Raw genomic sequence first — 17,284 nt, 5'->3', positions numbered from 1 at the left:
CACTACTGCATTAAAGAGAGCTCAGGATCAGCTGATGGCACCTCCAACACTTAGTGCTCAGGACAGCTGCCCTTCTCACGTCGCCCTAGCTACATTACCTTCCACTTGATATCCGTGATGAAAACACCAATAAAAATGTCCTCCATTAGATGGGCACACCTATCCCTCCTGTTGCTCCATCAGTTGCCTGAGCCACTAATCAAACCTGGACTGCCTGGGCTGTAGTCAGGGCTTTATCCCTGCATGCCACCAGAGTAGCTTATCCGCCCATTTTTAAATTTTGAACTAACTCAATTAATACTTAGGTTTCAGTAATTTCAGCACCACCAATCCTATCTAGTGTTACATACAAGCTTAAGCATTGAAAATGTTCACTGCAACATCCCTCAAAGCAATACCTAGGTCTTCTGTCACCACGGGCAGTTCCCCTGACTGGCCCCCCTTAACCCAAAGTTGAGTACTGAAAAAAAGGTCTGCTGTAACTGTAGCAGGCTCCTTGCTACAGTTACTAAATCACTTAACATGCTAAGCTCCTAACAAAAGCACAAATGCTGAATCGGCGTTCATTTAGGAGGCCACAATGTTACCCATAGCTCTCAACTTAATGCCTCTACTGCAAACACAGCCCATCAGCAACTACTGATCATTCCTCTAACAGTCTGAACCCATGGCAGCCATCCCCTTTGCCCTGCCCCAGTTACTGACATCCTAGCTAATTCCCAAACATGTTGGCTAAAGTTGCTCTTCTACAGCAATCTCAGTCTTTCCCGTCATTATTTCATCAGCATATACGTACATTTTATATTGCACTGCATACCTCATAACTCATGTCATTTTCTTCATCTGCATTTTTGTGAATATTGTTTCTTGGCATGGAACCTTTGCAAATAAACTTCTAGCTTAAAGTCATTGCCTAAAATAAGTAAAATGACACCATGTATCTATTTAATATTTTGAGTTATGTAGACCTACTGGGAGCAAGGATATTTTTTCGGGGGCAATCCAGGGGTGTAGGAAAGCTACGTGTCTTGCTGAGTGTTACACATACATGTTTGAACTGACAGAAATGAAATCAAGATCTGTAGTACTGCAGCCCAAGTACCCCAACAAATGCTTCACTGCCTGCTGACTCACATTTTGTCGTTGTGTTATAAGTGCCCTTTATAGCAGTGTGATATCAGATGTCACCATGCCTGTTGAAAGAACTAGCCATTTATCGATCCTCATACCTTTCAGAATGAACTTCCTCTCGATTCTCCTGACTTAGCTGCTCCATTATTTCAAATTTATTTTCCAGCTGAGTTTCCTTTGTATCTTCCAAAAACATATCCACATCTTCCACAGTACTTTTGGGTACTACTTGCTCAGGTTTCAGTACTTCGTCCTCCTATGACAGAAAAAAAAACACTCTATTAACCTGAAAGAGAAAGAATGAGCCAAGTAGAGAGAACCACTAAGACCTTCATACAATTTAAAAAAACAATTACTTGATATATTTATAATACCGGGTACTATGTTCACACAAAAACAGTAACATTCTTCTTTTACTTCACTTGCACACATGCACCAGTGAGACATTCATTTCACATAAGGGCCCAATCAATAAAAAGGAATCAGCTGTGATAGTCTTATTTCTAGTTTCAATGACCACTCTTTGTGGTCTAATGTGACACTGCTGAACAGTGTGGCTTAGGAAGATGGTCCTTATGTTTGCTGTTGTGTGATCTCAGAGTTAGTATACTTAGAGATGGAAAGTATTTGGAGGGTTGCAAGGGGCTTACACCTCTGCAGAAAATATTGTTTTACATGCTTTTTGTTTTTTGAAATAGTGGAGGGGATTGATTTTTTTTTTATGGCAGGAGATCTGACAAAACACGTTTTTTTGTTTTTTTTTTAACAAATTGATGGGAACCTATAATGAATATATATGTATATTCTTATAAAACTGCATAATAAACATATGCATCTGACTTGGAGTAGACATTTTGTCATTCTCCTACCTGTGTTATCAAGCATTTATCACCAGCCTCTCCATATCAACAAATGCCAAATTACCACCATTCTAGGTATGTCACTAGTCATCTTAACTCTTCCCTATTCACAATAAATTAAAAAAAATATATAGCACAGTGCACACATAAAATAGCACACAGACAGCCATGAAGATGTGCATACACACATAGACATACACTCTCATTTTAATCAAGCTCCTAGAAATGAAACTTAAATTACTAAAATGAAAAAGGGAAAAAATAAACTAAAGAACAAACAGCAACTATCAAACTGAAAAATGACATTACTGGCAAACTGAACCCATTATAGGAAAAAAATACATATATATATATATATATATATATATATATATATATATATATATATATAAATGCTGTTCAGACAAAGTGCGAATAGGAAAACTCAAACTGCTACTTTCAACATTTCAAATAAATCGAAAAAAAAATGTTCTAGTCATAACAGCGAATGAACACTCACATTCACTGTTGTGGATTCAATGTATCCTTTCCCTCACTGTACTGTGATCTTGGAGTTTGTATATATAAGTAGCAGGGGATGGGAGTGATGGGGGGCTTATCCCCCTGCAAAACGTTCTTAATTCATGATGGGAAGTGTGGTATTTTCGGTAAAGTCAACATTCCTGAGACGTCGACTTTACTTAAATACCTCTTTCGGTCATGTTCCTGCTCTTTTATTTGATTTCCAACATTTTGGGTCAGAAACATGAACACTCGCACATTGCAGATATGGGATTTTGATAGTAAACCTATATATATATATATATATATATATATATATATATATATATATATATATATATATATATATAGGTGCACACACTCAAACTAAAAAAAAACAATAACTAAATAAAGCTCAAGCTTACAGAATATTAACCTAACTAAACTACCTAAAAGTCTAATTTTTATGTTTAATTACCTCACACGTAGACTAGAATGACATATGCGAACCAACCCATTCATAAAAAGCTATGTAATTTATATAAAATCCCTACTCTATATGCAATTAGTACAATTACTCCAGTCCATTGAAATGAAAGAGAAAATGTGATATAAACTAAGAAAACTATATGAAAAACATATATCCAAATTAGGACTGAGGCTACGTTGCAGGTGGTAGCTTGCAAGCTTGAATAACTGCGATGACATCACTGTAAACTGACATCTGAGACTAACTCCAAATCCAAGAGAGAATCTTGGGCTGGATTAAACAATCTTCCTTTGCTCTTAATGTTGGTGAAGGTACTGCCCTCACTGATGCAATACAAGCTACAAGGAATCAAGGTGCTAATTCACAATGCCCAGAATAAGGTACCTTACGGGTAATAAGATAGGCCAAATGACTCAAGTCTTCCCACCACTTGAAAGAATGCAACTGGTCGATTTCATGCAGATGAAAGCTCTCTAGAGAGGGAACCTGCCTTTTTGTAACAGCTCCATTTATTTATACTGAAGCCACTGTCTTATCCACCTCATACTATTAAGCTCATCATCAAACCACAAGCTCACATAAACCAAGGTAGAAAAGACACACTAGAAGGGGTGAGCTAATCCAGAGATGACCAAGCAGCTTCATTACTAGTTATAAGCAAATCTTCTAGTCCAACAGCACTGGACAGAAAAAAGAACTGCTAAAAGGCCACAGTGAAATGACCATCTATTACAGTGTTTAAATTCTTGCATTTTACCAGACCAACAACAGGGGGGGCTGTAACCGAGATAGGTAATTGAAAATCAAATGAGGTAGTGATCAGGATAATGGAGGGATTCCACTCACATATCAAAAGCTGAAACACTGAGATAAAACACCAAATCAACTATATGGCCTCAGCTATGGGTGGCAGAAGAAATAACCTTATTGAAGGCAAATCCTTCATAATACAGATTAATTAATTAGCAAGGCACACAGAATATAGAATTATCATTATTCCAGATGCTGAAGTCACCCAAAACAACCCACTCTGGTGAACTCAGTACTGAGCTGACTAGGAAGCCTGTGAACTCCTGAAATAATGTCCTAATACTGCCGGGTGGATGGCAGACAAATAGGAGCTCACAGGCTGTGCTTGTATCTATGATAAATCCAAAGATGTTGGTAGCTCCCATTTTAAATCCATACAACAAAATGGTGAATGCCAAAAATCTCTACTCTGTGCTTTCATCTTGCCAATCCTATGGTGCTATAGCACACAGAAACCAAAGCTACAAGACTGTGAAAAAATTTGCATCCAACAGGTTGGAGATAATTTGCTTGTTGCAGATAGACCTGCCGTTAGAATGGCCCATATGAAGGCCAAGTCACTGGCACCTAACCCTTTATTGAGTCTAGAGACCCTACCCAAATGATGTTTCACAGTAAATTAATGACTGATCATCAAACAGGCTAAGGCATTATAATAGCCCTAGTCTCCTATTATGAAATGCCTCTTGTGCTCTCCCATGCCATTTGGTTACATGATATCTCATACATGAACACTATTACCCGGAAGTTTCTGATGATGCAAAGATAAAGCACAAAAATGCCACCTCCTTGCCAGCCCTGTTATGCACTGAGTCACCCACTGCCTCTCAAGGGGTAACACTGCGGCCAATTCCTCTGATGACTCCTCTCCTGTCTCCCCCTTCACTGCTGCTAGAAGTCTATTAGGTAGTCCTGCAGTTTTTCTACATTGTATGAGCTTGGGTGCCAATATATTGTGCAACATGATGCAAACTGCTAACATCTTACTGCAGGTCTCTGGTGTATACTACAGTTTGCTACCAGATGTAGCCAAGCCGTGTAAGTAAACCTTCATGAGTTTGTTCAGTGTTCCATGTCTGCATCAGTTTGGTATTTTATGTCACCTCTGCCATGGTCAATGAGCCACAGAGGGATCATCAGTCATGGTTAGAAGGCATATCTTGCATGCATCACCTGTAACATACATGCTGACTATGTCCATGGGAACACCATATCAATGACTATGTGGCTGGTAATGTGTGTGCCCACCAATTAGATGATGCTGTGGAAAGTCATTCCACATGAAACACTTAATAGAGTTTGCACATGTGCCTGATGAGGGAGACATAGGAACTACCTGGCTGGTGCACAAACACACTTTACATAAGATCTTGCACATTGCAAGCAACCTGACAGTTGATGGAGTTGAAGCCCTTCTGGCTGATGTTACAGACGTCATGTGGAAAATGTGCTGTCTTGATGGCAATATGGGTGAAGTCAATGGCTGCCAGGACCTTAGGGAAATGGGCTATGTTGCATAATGTCTTCATTGTTGTGGTCCTCTCCTCTTGTTGTCTGAGGAAACCAAATATTCTCTTCTGTATGCTGCAGCATAATGGCAAAGGCAACAGCATGAGATTCATGAAATTGAAGCCTGCAGAGCTGTTAAGTTGTATCCTGTCAGATGCTGGAAGGTCCATGCAGCTAGAATGGTTAATGCTACACAAAACTTTATGTCCTGCGGAACAGGCATTCCATGTATCCCTCTTGATTACATGTGTTAGTGGCACCTGTCTATTAACTATTGTGTAATGTTTCTGTCCACACAACAGTGGTCAACAATGTCCTAGTCATAGATATGATTAGCCAAGAAGCCAGTTTTTAGCACAATCTGAAGATGGTAACTGTGCTGCAGTCCAGTAAGTCAAATAACCAGAGGCCACTCAAAAGAATCGAGGGTTAAAAACTTGAAGTGCCGCATTGGAAAACCAAAAGACAGTGGTTAACCTCTAATTTCCAATTGTCAATACCAATGAGAAATGAACTGACTTTGTCTATGTCCAGAATTGTCAAACCACTAACCAAAATGTTCTATCAATGGAACCTCTCCTCTCTAGATTAACTGCAGTTTATTAAGGATCATTCAGCCATAAAATTGTATCAGTGCAACTACTTCTTAAAAATCACCTTATTCAAGAAAACAGACCTTTTGTTATTTTAAGTCCTTTATTAAGCAGACAGATGAGCGGTGTGTCAGAATTAACAATCGTTCAGTCATTTATACTTCTTTACAATGCTTAGTTACACATTCCAGGAAAATTAGGAACCATGAAAGTAATAAAAAACAGTAATACTATCTAGCGATTGGCTGAGAGGTAAACCAATGTCTATACAGCTCGGTGGGGATATGTTCAACCAGTGAGGAGAGGGACAAGTAAGGAACCCGCTTACAGGGAGAAGGGCATAGAGTGTAGCATAATCAGTGAGGTCCGAGGGCAAGAATATTGAACAGCAGGATATCGTGTAACCATACTGATTAAAATATATACAAAGTTTAAAAAATAAATAAATAAAATTAAAAGTCCAGAAAAAGCCTGAAAGCATGTGAAAATGCGAGCAAGGGCCATAAGGCACAATCTAAAAAACTGTCAGCTGTGTTTCAGGAACAAGCCACCAAAATACTCTGACCCCCCCCCCTTTTTTTTCAGAGCCAGATAAAATTAATAACTAAATGTCATTCCTGAATGAAATGGCAATTCCAGTGAGTAAGGGCTGAATATAAAGAAATTGCCTACACATTAGGATGGTGCAGTGGGATCGGGGGTGGGGTACAACCAAAGAGGAGAGTGACAAGTAAGGAGCCAGCCTACAGGGAGAAGGGTATAGAGTGTAGCGTGTTCAGTGAGGTCGGAGGGCCAAAATATTGTATGACAAGATATCACATACCCAATACTGATTAAAAATATAAAGATTAAAAAATAAAAAATTCAAATTAAAAGTACAGAAAAAGCCTGAAAGTATGTGAAAATGCGAGCGAGGGCCAAGGGCTACAATCTAGAAACTGTCAGCTGTGTTACAGGAACAAGCCTCCAAAAAATACTACGACCTTCCCCCCCTTTTTTTCAGAGCCAGATAAAATTAATAGTAGAAAACTAAATGCGACTACTAAATGAGCATTCCTGTGAGTAAGGGTCGAATATAAAAATAACCTACACATGTACAGGGAGATAGAGATGACGGTATGTCAGACACTGGTGGATTTGTCTGCAACATGGAGGGCAATTACATGCAATAATACAAACGGTGGCTGTGAATGTGGCTAATAATACATGTTGCTATGCTAATGCTGAATGTACTTCTGGCATCGTGATGCTTGTAAGGCTGCACTACTGTGGAATATGCTGGCCTTCAGAACAGATGACTGCTGAGACCAGATACTGACCTTCAGAACTGATGGTTGGTGAGGTTCTTTGTGCACCATGACTGACTTTATTATTTGCAAATACAATAACTCTAATTACCATGTTGTCACTCATTTGCACACTGCACTACATCTCTATGCTACTTGCATCTCTGAATTACTCTCCATGTGTTGGCAACCACTGTGCTAGTTCACATAACATTGTGCAGTAATGTTCTCTGTATATCTACCATTACTTCATTTACTATCAGGGTAAGACTACTACGTATATTTTGTTTCTTTTAATTTCTTCAGCTTTATAAACACTTGCTACCCTTTTGTGAACATTAATAGCAGCTTTTTAATGTTTACTGTTACACTCAGTTATTGTAATGATAACTTACTTATGTCTGCCACTTGTGTGTTTGTGCTTTCATTTCTATGTTTAAACATTAATTGTTTCACATTTCACTACTTTGTTGTCAGAATTACTTTTGTTGTTCTTAAGATGTTCAATAAAAGACCTTTTTTAAAACAGGAAACATATTTATTAAATGATCACTTATGACATAGACAATCATACATTTATATAAATGAAAACAAACCATATTGACATCATCTTATTTGCAAGCATTTTACATCACAAAACATATTGATATAATTTTAGTTGCAAACATTATACATCACTTATAATCTACCAAATCATTGTCAGTCAAACATTACATAGCTCATTCAAATGCTGCCTTCTTTTAAACCTCATTCCTCCCCTGTATGCACTGTTCCCACAATTCCCATTTTTCCTATGCAATTTGCTTCTACCCTTTTCTAAAGATTCTAACTCCAGTTGTTTTCTCTCTGTAACTATATTTATTGCTTCTAGTACAGTTGGTTTAGACTTTGATTTCCATTTTCTAGTAATTGCTTTTTGGCAGCCAACATAATTAGACTCAACAAGGTCTTACTATAACTAGGCAATTCTGATTTTGTATCATAGCTCAGAAAAATCATTTCCCAAGTTACACCGATTTGCTCACCCAGTATCTCTGATAGAGTTGTCTGCAGGGAATCTTTAAAGTCTGCCAACTCATTACACTCCAGGAAGATATGTCCCAATTACCCTTTTCTTCTTCATCTAACCTCTAACGTTTGCTGTCTAACTGAAAAAATTTTCTGTAGTCTACTTGGGGTATAAAATATCTATATAAATATTTCCAAGCACAAATCCTAAATCTTCTAGATTTCGTTGCATACTTGGAAGACAAACATATATCCCCCATTGTTTCTTTGTGAATTGCTTATCCAATCTCTCTTATCAATCCTTTCTAAACTATTCTGATCAGTTCTTATATTTATCATGCACTATTTTATAGAGTCAACTAATTATTCATTTTTTAACAGCAGCTTCTGTTCTAGATTCTATTAAAAACTCTACCAGTGTTGGTCTTTTATTTAGGACTCCAGTATTTCTTTCTTCTTGCCTACTATCTGACATCAATCCTTGATAGGGAAGGCAATTTCTGACCTGCAGTCCAAATACATTCTTGGCCTCTTTACATTCTATTACCTTTCCCTCTCTAGTTACTTGCTCCCAATATCTTGGTTCCTTTGCCAGTTTTCTCAGATACATTCCAGCCCCCTTTTGCCTATTGTATGTATCCCTAATAGCAGTCATCCCTCAGGCAAAAAAAAAAAAACAAACACATCAGCAGAATCACCTTTCTCCATTCCCATGCTGACTTATTTGTTAGAATATTTTCTGCTACTTTATGAATATAATATTTTGTATGATTACTGCTACTCTTCTTAGGGGTCTGCATCCAAAATCCCCATTTCTTGAGCTTCCCCCTGTTTCATCATCACTTTCCACTTTGAATTATAGGTTTCTGCTTGTGCTATGTACAGGATTCTTAACAGTGTAGCTCTGAAATACCCCATTCAAATCAGGTAATCCCAATCCACCTTGCTCTATTGGAAGAATCAACTTATCCCACTTGACTCTTGCTATTCTTCCCCTCCCAGATAGAATCCTTCAGTTCTTTATTAATTGCTATCCACAACATCTCCTCTGTTTGATAAAAATATGCCTGACCTGTGTATAAGATTAATGGGACTAAAAACATTTTAACTGCTTGTATCTTGCTATTCATATCCATATAACAGAGCTTCCAATTTCTCAGGTTTTGTATTATCTTTTGTTTAATCTCTTCCCACATATCCTTAGCTCACACACTGGAATCATGTTTAATCCATACTCCTAAATACTTCATTTTATCATGTATCCACAAATATGGATATTGCTGAACCAATTCATGTGTGGGTACATAATTTAACACTCTTGCCTTTGTTTTAGCTTTATTAATTTTGTATCCCAAAAAGATTTGAAACTGTCTCAAAATGTTCCACAACACTGTAATGTCCTCTTCTGTTTTTATCAAGTATAAATAATATCATCTGCAAATAGAGGCAGTTTTTCTTGAACACCATACCAATTTTATCCTTGAATTTCTGAGTCCCTTATTTTCTTTGCCAGAGGTTCAAAATATAATGCAAATAACAAAGGGGAAAGAGGACACCCCTACCTGGTTCCTCTGTTGAGGCAGAAATGATCAAAGAGGAACCCACCCACTTTAATTTTCATCTGCGATCCCTCATATATCCCCCAATCAACCTTATAATTTTATCAAGAAATACAAATGCTTCCATTACCCTGCTTATAAAGTCCCAGCTTACTCTGTCAAATGCTTTCTCTGCATCAAGACCCACCAACAACAGTGGTGTTTTCTTACATTTTGCTTCCCTCTGGATCATCAGTGTTCTGTTTATGTTGTTGAATATTTGTCTCCCCCTCCACAAAACCACAGTGATCCATATCTATCAAGTTTGGCATCAGTTTTGCCATTCTTTTAGCCATTATAGACAAACACTTTACAATTATGGTCTAGTATTGAAATAAGCCTGTATGAAGCTGGATTGGATGGATGTTTAACCTCTTTTGGTATTCCAGCTACCACCACTTTCTTCCAGGATGTTGGTACATCTCCTCCTCTTAAAATACTGTTAAACAAAATATTCCAGATCTTTATCAGTTTTTCTCTCCTAGCTTCCAAACTTCTACAGGAATACCATATATTCCTGGGGACTTTCCTGTAGATTAGTTATTCATCACCATTTTTATCTCATCTCCTCCTATCCTGTTAGTAATTGAGCCTCATCAACCTTGGCATATTTAATTCTTCCATAAACATTTCCATTTGTACCTTTTCTTGATTTCCATATTTATCTGCTTTATACAGACTTTCATGGAATTTCTGAAATATTTCTAATACTTTTACAGGCTCTCTTGTTTTCTTCCTTATTATAGGCTCCCTAAGCTTGGCAGCAGCCCTTTCTACTTTCTGTTGCCTGAGTCATTGTGCTAAATGTTTTTGTGCTCTACAGTTATTATCAAAAACAGTTGCTTAACAGCAAACCTTCTATACTCATGCATATTATTGAGGTAATCCCTAATTTTCTGTATAGCATTCTGCAGTTGTGCCTCTTCTTGCTCTGTGAGAGTCTCCCTATTTTGCAATACTTTAACATTTGTCAGTCCCTCTAAATAAGTCTTGTTACTTATTAACCATTTCTCTCATTCTTTTATTTCCACCCTATTTTGAAATTCCAATTTAATGTTATCCCACTCTCAACAGATAGGTGGGAAAGTGCTAGTGTCTCATTTTTATTTTATTACCCTGTGTTTTTACTTTAGTTATTTTTGGCACATGACCTGAAACAGTTATTGGGTGAGTATCAAGACCTTCAGTTAAATGCACATGTTCCTGTGAAAAGTAAATTCTGTCTAGACTAGCCCAGTTTTTGTATTTTGGGGAAAAGTGTGTAACTACTGTCTGCAATGAAACACTATACAGCAACAAAGAAACACTACTATGTGACATATATATTGCAAGTTTTGTTGTGCTGTATACAACAGCTAACATAAAAACATAGCTATGACTAATGTGTTTCCTTGAAGGCTTCAGTCACATTGTTGCATTGTTGCTCCATATGAATTTTGGGAAGTGCATTAATTCAATAACTGTAAAATGAAGTGTCTTTGCTGACATGACAAAAAAATTTAAAAAAAGCCAAGCTTTGAATTAGGAAGTGTTTATGTTTGTGTGTGACTCTAATGTCATTCTCCTATACCAAGAAAAGCATTGAATTCATTTGGTTAAAGAAGGGAGAAGGAACTAAAGTGATTGGAGCAGCTGGGAGTGACAGCAAAACAATGGGAGGCTGCTTCATGGATAAACAGTAACAGTTAAGCTTTCCTACATCTTATTGAATACAAAGTTGATGAGTTTGCATCAACTTGTATTCGCCTAACTAATGTTGAGCTCACCCATTCACTGTTTTTCATATATGCCAGTGCAGTTTTGAAGCATGTACAGCAGTGTTGATTTCATCACTTCAAGATAATTCCCTTTTCTTCATGTTGGTGCCACTGTAAAGTATGTACATTTAAGTTAAGGTGAGTGTGATGAGCTCACCTGCAAACATGCTTACATCTGAATTTATCTTTGGGGTGAATTCCTAACCAACTATACTTGGTGAGTTGGTTCTTTGACAGGTTGTAACTTGACAATTCATAGTGGAAACATTCGGCTATTCTAAGAAAGCATTATTCACTTAACTCTGTTGAAGAAGTTGTGTCTATGACAGTTCAAAGCTGTGTACATTCACTGCATTATTTAGAAGATACAGATTCCAGAGATTCCAGAAAAATGCCATTTGATTGTTCATCACTTGAGTTTTTTAGTAAGTTATTGCTCGAACTATTGAGAGTCTGGAATATGATGACATAATGGTTAGAGCTGAGACCAAATTAGAGTGAAAAATGACAGTATTGCTGGAAAGTGCAATCAGACCTCTGCACGTACGGCTACTGCACGGCTCAAAGGCATCAAGGAATTACAAAAACATGATAGAGCCAGCAAACAGTGGACCAAAATCCGTTTATTGAAGGAAGGAGGAAAAGAACATACCGGTTTCGGCCCTTAGGCCTTCCTCAGTGTTTGTCAAGTAAAGAACTGCTGGAAAGGCCAAGAAAGAACAATCTGAAAGTGAATAAAAACAATGCAGAACATGTGTGACTAGTAGTAAAAACATGGGGCATGTTTTCAAGCAACAGGATGTGCATCCTTATCCAGAGAAACTGGGATTATTAGCCAAAATGGAAAAAAAAATCATCAAGCAAACATGCACTGCTAATGATTTCTTGGTTGAGTTCAGTACTTATCCAAATGTAATCCTAACATTCAAAGTGTTTCTGCTTTTAAGGAGTTGGTTTCAGGACTACATGGAGTGACACTGGGAGCAGGAGCAAGAAAAAAAATTTACAATGCTAAAGAAATTGGTGACAAAACTTCCAACTTTTCACTATTATGACAGAGCCAGTTGTGATGCAAATTGATGCCAGTCAGTCTAGCATAGGAGTAGTGCTGCTGCACAAAAGATAACCAGTTATATGTGGGTCCAAAGGAATGTGTGAATCACAGGCTACATTTGTACAGAGTGAAAAAGTGCATGTAGTTATATTGTATGGCTGTGAGAAATTCTGTAAGTATGTGTACAGTAGACAAGTCTGTGCTGAGGTGAATCATAAGTCATTACAGAATATTTTTCAAAAGCCTTTACATAAATTGTGATATCTTCAAAGAATGTTGTTAACCTTACAAAAATGTGACCTGAGAATTCTTTGTAACTCAAGAAGAAAACTGTATATTGTCGATGCAATGAGCAGAGCTTATTTAAGAGAATGTAAGGAAGAATCACTGAATTATGCCTTAGAAGTGATATGCTCCTTACTTACCAATGACTGAAGAAAGACTGTAAGAGTTTGCAGGTCATACAGAATCTGATAAAGAAAGGTAGTTATTGAAAGAGACACTGTAATGTTAGGTTACCTAAGTGAAAAGAATAAAGTTACATTGCAAATATACAGATGTAATACATGTTTTGTGATGATACCACCTAAATGCAAGACATATTATTCAAACAAAAAGAATAACGGTGCTTAATCAGTTGAGAGAATAAAAACTTGACAGGATTTATTCATGCAATGTATCTTGTAATTATACCATTGGACACAGTCCCTTATGGAGAAAAACAAGTCATACAAAATATTGTATTCATAAAGAAGCAAAATGTAAACTAAGCAATAAGCCAACATGGGAAAGCAGACAGGAGATTTTGCTGATACGGATGACTGCAATTAGGGGTGCAGAAAATAAATAAGAGGGAGCTGGAATTTGCTAGAGGAAGCTGGAAAAGGAACCAAGGTGTTGGGAAGAAATAATTAGAAAGGGAAGTGTATTCGATTGGGAAGAAGCCAAGAAGATATTTGGATTGCAGGCTAGTGGTTGTCTTCCTTATCAGGGACTGATATCAGAGTATAGACAAGAAGAAAGGATAGGGGAATCCTAAATGAAAGACCTGCACTGATTGAGTTTTTAATTGAATCTATATTAGAAGCTACACTTAAAAAGGGATAATTAGAAGGACATATAAAATATTGCATGATAACTATGGCAAATCAGTCAGAATAGGTCAGAAAAGATTAGGAAGTGAGATTAGATATGCAATTTGCAAAGAACCAGTGGGAGGACACATGTATGGTGGCTCCCAAATATGCAACAGAGTCTAGAAGATTTAGTTTTTTTTGTTTGCCTGGAAGTGTTGCATAGATACTTGTACACCAAAAGCTGACTCCAAAGAATTTTCCCTCAGGTAGATAGCCAATATTGGAGGTGTGACGGGGGAGAAACTCAGAACATCTGGGGGAGAGGCTGAAGGGATGGAGTCCTCTGCATCAGAATACTCATAAGTAGAGAGGGGTTGCATATCTTTATATTCAGATGCATCAGAGTCATCTGACTCTTGTTCAGACAAAAATACAGGGGACAAATCTCTTTTCCTTTTGGAGGGAGTAGCTTGGCTTCTCCTGATCAGAGTGTAAAGTGTTAATGGAATTTAAAAATTCCCTACAGAGTACTCTGTCAAGAATACTAAGTAAGCAAAAGAGTTTAACTAAGGAAATGATTTTCTGAGCTGGGATACAGGATCTGAATTGCCTAAACATGGTAAAGCCTTGTTAATTACAATTTTGATGGGTATAAAAAAAGGAATTACTAGAAAATGGAAATCAAAATCTAAACCAACTAAACTTGAAGTAGTCAACATTGTAATAGAGATAAAAGAACAGGAAGTGGGATCATCTGAAAAGGGTACAAGTAAATTACATAGGAAAAATGGAAATTGTGGGAACAATACTTGCAGAAAAATGTTTTGGAGGAGGAATGGGGATTAAGACACCTTAGGAATTGAATAATGTGTTTAATGTTGTTATATTATAGGATATATAACCAAATATATGTGATGTATGTGTAATGTTTATAAATGTGAACTTGTTAATAAGGTTTTTTTACTTATATCTAAATGTAAGTTTGCCTATGTCAAAACTAATAATTTAATAAAGACAGTTTTGAAAAAATGTGCTTTCATGTTGTGGAAAAATAATGGAGAAGTTTATATTGGATAAATCATTCTCAGAGCTAGAAAAGTTGGGAGTTGAAACCATATACCAGCATACACATGTTGAACATTGATCTATTACCAGCTGTAACATGATGTTCTATAACAACATAATAACAACTATTAATGAAAAATTGTGCTGTGATGTAATTTATATAGCTTTAACTTTAGCATTTGATAGTCATACACAAAACACTGATCAATAAATTAGAACAACTAGGTACTGATATATTCTTGATAAGATGGACAGCTGCATGGCTTACAAATAGGACATGGCAAGTATCACATAGCAATTGGACACGTGAAATTCATGGTTACGGTCAGGATGTTCCACAGGGCTATATCCTACTCCCTTATTTGTTTAGGATGCATCTTTCAGATCTACCTTTTCCAACTGAGGTGTTTTACAGTCTATATGCAGATGACGTGAAAAGAGGTAAAATTATTACATGTGTTACAGATAGGGCACGTCTACAAAAGAACTTGTCTAAATTGACCATTTGAGCACAAGAGAATAACATGCTGATAAATACATCAAAAAACTAAGCATATGAGATCTGGGAGGCATAAAGTAAAAGGTGAATATTTAATACAGCACACAGTGATTGAAACTATAGATTCATTTAAGGACCATAGTATATGGGTAAATCCAGCTTTGAGTTTTTCTAATCATATCAACTGATTGGTTAATGATAGTTATTGAACTATAGGTTGCATAAAAAGATTTATAAAGTCTAGGAAATCAGAAATGATGAAATCCTCATTTGCTAGTTACACTATACCCAATACTGAGTATGGAATAATAATATGGAAACCTTAAAAGAAAACAAACATGAGTAAACTGGAAAGAGTTATTATGTAATGCTAAAATATCCAAACTTGTACAGTGTCTCATATATAACTGTATGAGGAGACCTTATTCAGGTATTATAGGGCATTTAGAGACAACTACCTCTTGGAATGTAAGGGGTTACCAAAAAGTAGAGAATCACTGGATAACCTGTGCAAAAGATTCTACAGGGATGAGAAGTGTACAGATTGGTTCACTGAGAGAGTAGCTGATGCATGGAACAGACTACCAAATTACATTAAAGAAAGCATTAGTTTAAATATTTTTAAGAACAGCCTGGACATTTATTATGGGAACAACTGTTTTTGTATACTGACAGGCCACAAGGGCATTACATCCTGTTAACCTGTGCTTGAAATATTTATTTGTGTGTATGTAGGCCCTTTCCATTTTTTTTTGTCAGCTGAAACAAAGTTAAGCAAAAGGACTGATATTCTACAAGGTACAAAAGAGCTGAAAAAAACCCTCCTCAACACTACAGAAATGGCCTAAAACATTACACACCGAATTCAATGCAACATGCAAAATAATGCATTTCAGAAGACAAAGAAAAGACACATATAACTGAAGAAGCAACAACACCAACAAAACAAGAAAGGAGATCTGGGGTAGATTCTATTTAATAAGTAATGTGAGACAGTAACAAGTATGGTTGGTGAAAGACTGGAATGAACATGAAAGAAGCAGCAGCAATGGAAAACAATATTACTATTTCTCTGTAGAGACAATCTCTAAAATTCTACCTTGAAAGTTACGTGCAGTTTTGTAGAATTCTTTTAAGGATACATATAGGACAGAGACAGTTCAGAGAAAATCAGACAAAACAAGTACATTGTTTGCAACAGGAATAGTACAAGGAGAAAGAGAAGAACTAAACATCTACAAAAGGAAGCAAAGGGAAACAACAGAAACTTCCAGAAAGTACAGTTGTGTACACTTACCATAAATGAAGATATCTGAGTGTATTCACTGTTGCAGTCATCACATTTGAGGTATCCCTGCCAGGGTAGCTGTTGTCAGTTTCTTGTCCTTTTACAGCTGAGTTTCCAGCTGACATCCTATGTGTGGGAAGAAACTTTACACCTGGCCTGGAGACATCTGACTGCTCTTCTGATGTCTACCCGTGGCTAAATCCCACTCATTTTGAATGAACTGCAACACTAAAGTACAGTTGTGTACACTTACCACAAATGTAGATATTCGAGTGTATTCACTGTTGCAGTCATCACATTTGGGTTATCCCTGTAAAGGTAGCCCTTGGCCGGCCTGAATACCAGAGACTTAGTATTTCTGCGTTGGTTGCTGTCGCTTCAAGACTGATGTCAGGTCATCAGTAGTATAAAGTAAGGCAGCCGACGCCATTACATCAGTTTTTCTTGCCCTAACCTGTCAGGAGCCCCCAAGTAGGAGCCAGGTTCTGGTGGAAGAACCCCACCATTAGAAAGTAAATACCAATATGTCCCTTGTAAGGAAAGAGAAGAAAGGGAGATGGAGGGAGGGAAACCAGGACTGCAACAGTGAATACACTTGAACATCTACATTTATAGTAAGTGTACACAACTGTAGTATGTTCTTCGTGTTTCACTGTTGCAGTCATCACATTTGGGTTGATTCCCAAAGCTGAAATGGGTGGAGGCAGTCAAGGAAACTAGGGGCCGGCTGGGATGCCCTGCAAGACTGCAGAGGCAAACCCTGCCCTGGATTTGGAGAAG

The 17,284-nt window shown here is 37.2% G+C and overlaps 1 protein-coding gene across 1 annotated transcript in view; it reads right to left on the bottom strand.

Moving 5' to 3' along the window:
• LOC122811979 overlaps nucleotides 1-17,284 on the bottom strand; it is a 1,339,201-nt gene that overhangs the window by 315,180 nt on the left and 1,006,737 nt on the right. Inside the window, exon 6 of the mRNA XM_044084179.1 lies at nucleotides 1,230-1,387. Within this exon, the coding sequence (XP_043940114.1) occupies nucleotides 1,230-1,387 (158 nt within the window). The remainder of the gene's footprint in view (nucleotides 1-1,229; nucleotides 1,388-17,284) is intronic.

This window comes from Protopterus annectens, chromosome 9.part0, assembly GCF_019279795.1.
Source record: "Protopterus annectens isolate FY-2018-M chromosome 9.part0, PAN1.0, whole genome shotgun sequence".
Taxonomy (NCBI): domain Eukaryota; kingdom Metazoa; phylum Chordata; order Ceratodontiformes; family Protopteridae; genus Protopterus; species Protopterus annectens.
This window is presented reverse-complemented; position numbering and strand designations above follow the sequence as displayed.